The 6,078-nt window shown below is 51.4% G+C and overlaps 1 protein-coding gene across 1 annotated transcript; it reads left to right on the forward strand.

Moving 5' to 3' along the window:
- The first annotated feature begins 4,298 nt into the window (after positions 1-4,298).
- LOC125517434 (aspartyl protease 25-like) lies at positions 4,299-5,843 on the forward strand. Its single transcript, XM_048682637.1, has 2 exons — positions 4,299-4,472; positions 4,551-5,843. The coding sequence occupies exons 1-2, from the start codon at positions 4,316-4,318 to the stop codon at positions 5,822-5,824; spliced, it is 1,431 nt and encodes a 476-aa protein (XP_048538594.1). The 5' UTR covers positions 4,299-4,315; the 3' UTR covers positions 5,825-5,843.
- Positions 5,844-6,078: the final 235 nt, after the last annotated feature.

Consider the following 6,078-nt stretch of genomic DNA (forward strand, 5'->3'; position numbering starts at 1 on the left):
CTTCATCCAACAATACTGCCGAATCAAAGTAAGACGTTGGTGGTAAGCAGTATGACTATTATCGCCCACAACTCTTTGTGTTCTACTCGTGCATATCATCTACACATAAACCTGGCTTGGATGCCACTGTTGGGGAACGTAGCATGCAATTTCAATAATTTTCCTACGATCACGCAAGATCTATCTAGGAGATGCATAGCAACGAGAGGGGGAGAGTGTGTCCACGTACCCTCGTAGACCGAAAGCAGAAGTGTTAGGTTAACGTGGTTGATGTAGTCGGACGTCTTCACGATCCAACCGATCCAAGTATCGAACGTACGACACCTCCGTGTTCAGCACGCGTTCAGCTCGATGACGTCCCTTGAGCTCTTGATCCAGTAGAGGGTCGAGGGAGAGTTTCGACAACATGATGGCATGGTGATGGTGATGGTGATGTGATCCACACAGGGATTCGCCTAAGCACTACGACAATATGACCGGAGGAGTAAACTGTGGAGGGGGGCACTGCACACGGCTAAGAGAAATCTTGGTGTGTCTTTGGGGTGCCCCTGCCCCCGTATATAAAGGGGGGAGGAAGAGGTGGACGGCCCAAGGGGGCGCGCCAAGGGGGAGTCCTACTTGGACTCCTAGTCCAAGTAGGATTCGGCCCCCCTCCTTCCAATCAACGGAAAGGGGAAAGGGGAAAGAAGACAGAAGGAGAAGGAAAGAGGGGGGGTCGTGCCCCTCCCCTTGTCCAATTCGGATTGGGCAAGGTGGGGGCCGCCACCTCCCGTGGCCTGCCTCCTTTCCTCCACTATGGCCCATTAGGCCCATTAACTTTCCCGGGGGGTTCCGGTAACCTCCCTGTACTCTAAAAAATCCCCGATCCTTCTCAGAACCATTCCGATGTCCGTTTATAACCTTCCAATATATCAATCTTTACCTCTCAACCATTTCGAGACTCATCGCCATGTCCATGATCTCATCCAGGACTGCAAACAATCTTCGGTCACCAAAACACATAACTCATAATACAAATCGTCATCGAACGTTAAGCGTGTGGACCCTACGGGTTCGAGCACTATGTAGACATGACCGAGACACATCTCCGGTCAATAACCAATAGTGGAAACTGGATGCTTATATTGGCTCCTACATATTCTACGAAGATCTTTATTGGTCAAACCGCACAACAATATATGTTATTCCCTTTGTCATCGGTATGTTACTTGCCCGAGATTCGATCGTCGGTATCATCATACTTAGTTCAATCTCGTTTCTGGAAAGTATCTTTACTCATTCAGTAATGCATCATCCCGTGACTAACTCATTAGTTACATTGCTTGCAAGGCTTATAGTGATGTGCATTACCGAGAGGGCCCAGAGATACCTCTCCCATACTCGGAGTGACAAATCCTAATCTCGATCTATGCCAAATCAACAAACACCATTGGAGACACCTGTAGAGCATCTTTATAATCACCCAGTTACGTTGTGACGTTTGATAGCACACAAGGTGTTCCTCTGGTATTCGGGAGTTGCATAATCTCATAGTCAGAGATGTATAAGTCATGAAGAAAGCAATAGCAATAAAACTAAATGATCATTATGCTAAGCTAATAGATGGGTCTTGTCCATCACATCATTCTCTAATGATGTGATCCCGTTCATCAAATGACAACCCATGTCTATGGTCAGGAAACTTAACCATCTTTGATTAACGAGCTAGTCAAGTAGAGGCATACCAGAGACACTCTGTTTGTCTATGTATTCACACATGTACTAAGTTTCCGGTTAATACAATTCTAGCATGAATAATAAACATCTATCATGATATAAGGAAATATAAATAACAGATTTATTATTGCCTCTAGGGCATATTTCCTTCACACTCAAGCCCTATACAAGCAACACAACAAGAGGAACTGCGGCTAGGCCTTCACATTGCACCATTGCTACAAGGACTAGTTGGCAATGAAAAGTGGATTTGGAGGAAATTCCAGACCACACCGAAGAGATCACGGATTAGCAGATCCGTTGAAGCCGGTGACAAGGAGGATGGAAACCCATACAAGAGGTCGGGTGGGCAAAAACTTGCAAAAAAAGAGAGGAAGAACCGGGGAGGCGTTGGTGCCTACAAGGTGGAGCTTTGTGCTATGATTGAGATCGAGAAAGCATTTACGAGAGTGAAAGCAAAGAAGAGAAGGTGGCAAGGTGGAACGAGCTCAAGTGCTTGGAGGACGAGAAGTGAATGTCAAAGTTGGCGGCCGAAGAGAGGAAGGTGAAGGCGGATGAGCATAGGATTTTACTCGAGGAACAAAGGCTTGCAAATGAAAAGAAGGATGAAGAGCGGACTATCATGTTCATGAACCATGAATGATGGATGCCACGACAAGGAAGTATCGGGAGCTCAGTCGTGTGGAGACCATGGCCCAATCGAAAGTCTCTCATGGAGGTGATTGGTGGTGACCATGGGGGTGATGGTGGTGGTGTCCATGGATGGGACAGTGGTGGTATCTATGGAGGAGATGGTGGTGCTGGTGTCCATGGATGTGACGGTGGTGGTGTCTATGGAGGAGATGGTGGTGGTGATGATTTCCTTGGAGGTGATGGCGGTGGTGATGAGCACAAAAGTGCTTGAGTTGATTTATTGCCTCAGTAGACAAACTATATGCATGTTTATAGTTGATTTATTATGTATGTTTTGTCCAAACCATTCGAATAATTGATGAAATAATGCCAAATTGTTTGAAACGTACATGACAAAGACCGTGCCCTAAATTTTCTCCTTTTTATGCAAGAAAACTTCCAATTTATTCATCTTCAGTCATTGCAGTCAACAAACACCAACAATAATTAAAATTACATCAAGGTCCGTGGACCACCTAGCGACGACTATGAGAACAGGAGCGAGCCAATGGTGCGCCGCCATCGTCGCCCCTCCCTTGTTGGAGCCGGGCAAACCTTGTTGTAGTAGATAGTCAAGAAGTCATCGTGCTAAGGCCCCGTAGGACCAGTGCACCAGAGCATCAACCATCGTCAATGAAAAAGTCATGATTGAAAGGATCAAATATGTAAACACCCAAACGAAGACGAATGTATCCAAACAGATCCACTGAAGACCAGCACCGACCTAATCCCGCGGGATCCAACGGAGACACACCTCCACACGCCCTCCAACGATGCTAGACGCACCATCGGGGCAGAGATAGAATGTGGGAGACATTATTCCTACCGAGGGACATCGCTGCCGCCACACAGTCCCAACCATGATGCTAAACCTAACAAGAACGAGAATGGGGTCCTTCCCGCGGCTGGGGGCTGAGGTTCTCCGCACCTCTATGGCCCAAAGGCCATTGGAGATGGAGCGGACCGGCGGCTGCGCTGACAGGAGGAGGCGAAAGCTTGAGATCTTTACTTGTGCCCCAAATTTTCTTTGAAGTTAAATATAGCGATTCGGCTAAGTACGGCCCCTGTTTAACTCCTCAAAATTATAATAAGTTAAGTATAAGAAATCATATAAAGAGTTAAAATACAAGGTATCGGCTAGAGATGCCCTAAGAGCATGTTCTTCGCACCTATGAGGCTTATAATCTACTCTCTCTCTCTACTCTTAATGAAAATGGCAGGCAGTTACTTATTTTAAATAAGGCATGAAAAAGATACAACACATCATAAGCATATATACCCGTCTTTCACATAACTAGAATGCACACATTAAAAGCTCAAATCAGCGAACCAAAATGTGGTTGGATGATTAGAGGGACAGTGGTATTTCCAGCCCACGAAGGTTCAAGTCCTGGTGCTCGCATTATTCCTGGATTATTTCAGGATTTCCGGTGATGCGTCCTCAGTGGGAGGAGACCCGCCGACGACAAGGTGCCTACGGCAACTTCATAAATCTCAAGATGATATGTCGGCTCAGTCTCTTGGAGGTGTTTATAGGGGCAGGGTGTGCGTGCGGGTCTGTACTGATGTTTAAAAAAAAAAGCTCAAATCATGGTGCCGGTTAGCCGCACGATTTTGTGATCGCTCTGCTGGAAGCACACGAACGCTAATCCCGATCCACCTACGTACGCACAAACGTCGTGTATACGTACCAGCTTTGGGCTGATCGTACGTGGAGACATATAAACAAGAGAAACCACGCAGAAGGCTGAGAAAAACCATTTTATATTAGTCGTCGCAGGATGACAGAAGAACCCTAGCTACGTAGTACAAGAACAATGCTGATCGCACAGCCTCGACGCCATGGCTATATATATGTGACATGTCTCTACGATATACCATACGCAGCAACCATTTGCTACACATTACAATCGAAGTACCACAAGCAATGGCTTCTGCCATTCCTTCTCTGCTGTTCTGCCTGCTCGTTCTCGCCCCTCATCTCGGTAGCTCCTACCACACCAGCTTCATCAATGGCGGGAAGCAGACCTTCGTCCGCTCGTCCGATTCGATGGCCCCGCCGACCTGCTCGCCAGCGCCTTCAGGTGAAGTGTCGATCGCATTACTACTAAAGTACATCAGAACGTGCACTTACTAATCAACTTGTCGACACATATGCACAGATGGCGGTGAAGTACCGGCAGGACGCCTACCTGTAGTGCACCGGCTGAGCCCGTGCTCTCCTTCCGGCGCCGGCGAGGGCCAAAGCATGCTATCTGCCGGCGACGCCTTCGACCGCGACTCCCTCCGCCTGCGCGCTCTCTTCGGCGAGTCGGAGCCGGAGGACTCCAAGGCTGGCCTCACCATCCCCGCGACCGGCGCTCCCCTCGCGGCTCTTCCGGGCGCGGCGGACTACAGCGTCGTCGTCGGCTTCGGCACCCCGGTGCAGAAGCTCGCCGTGGGCTTCGACACGGCCACGGTGGGGGCCACGCTGCTCCAGTGCAAGCCGTGCTCCGCCGACGGGGACCCGTGCGTCAGGTCCTTCGACCCCTCCCGGTCGCACTCCCTCGCCCAGATCCCGTGCGCCTCGCCAGATTGTCCCCTCAGGGCTTGCAACGGGCCCAGGAGCTGCACGGTCGCCCTGAAGAAGAAGGGCGCCGTGCTGCTCAACGCCACCGTCGTCACCGACACGCTCACGTTCTCGAGGTCGGTCCATGCCGACGAGTTCAGGTTCGCTTGCTTGGAGATGGGCGCCGCCGCCGACACGACGACGGAGAGGTCGTCCGGAGTCCTAGACCTCAGCAGGGAGCGCCACTCGCTGGCGTCACGGGTCCTTGTGTCTCCGGACACGGTCGCCTTCTCCTACTGCCTGCCGGCGGACCCGGGCTTCCCGGGTTTCCTCTCCCTGGGCGCGACCCGGCCGGAGCGCTCGGGCCGCGGCGTGGTGGGCGGCTACGCCACCGTATGGGACAAGGCTTCCCACCCGAACCTCTACTTCCTCCGGCTCGTCGGCGTGAGCGTGGGCGTGCGGCATCTCCGCGTCCCGCCCGCCGCGCTCGCCAGCGACGCGCTGCTGGAGGTGCACACCACCTTCAACTACCTCAGCCACCACGTGTACGCGGCTCTCCGGCACGAGTTCAGGGAGCAAATGCGGGAGTACCGCCGGGCGCCGCCGCTGGGGGAGCTCGAGACGTGCTACGACTTCTCGCGGGAGAGCTCTTACTCGGTGCCGATGATCACCCTGAGGTTCCACGGCGGGGCGGAGCTCGTCATCGACCACATGCTGTACTTCAAAGACCCCAGAAACGTCTTCGGCGTGGCGTGCCTCGCGTTCGCGCCGGCGCCGGCCTACGCGCCCGCCGGCGTCGCGGTGGTCGGGTCGATGGCGCAGGCCAACATGGAGGTGGTCTACGACGTGCGTGGTGGCAAGGTTGGCTTCGTCCCAAACGGCTGCTAACTCGTCGATCAAATCATCAAATAAGGATCGATCGAGCACGCGCGTAGCATGCTCTCATCGATCAGCCATCATGCGTACCCAGCATGTTGGTACAGTTTGCTTGCTTCAAATCGATAATAAGACTGTCATAAAAGTGACGTTGGTGTGTAAGTGTGGAGTGGAGTTATCTTCACGCAGATGAATAAGCAGCAGCTACATATATGCTGTCGCTGCAGATTTGCATTTTTTCCAGATATATGTAACCACTGCTTACT

Source organism: Triticum urartu, chromosome 6 (assembly GCF_003073215.2).
Source record: "Triticum urartu cultivar G1812 chromosome 6, Tu2.1, whole genome shotgun sequence".
Lineage (NCBI taxonomy): Eukaryota > Viridiplantae > Streptophyta > Magnoliopsida > Poales > Poaceae > Triticum > Triticum urartu.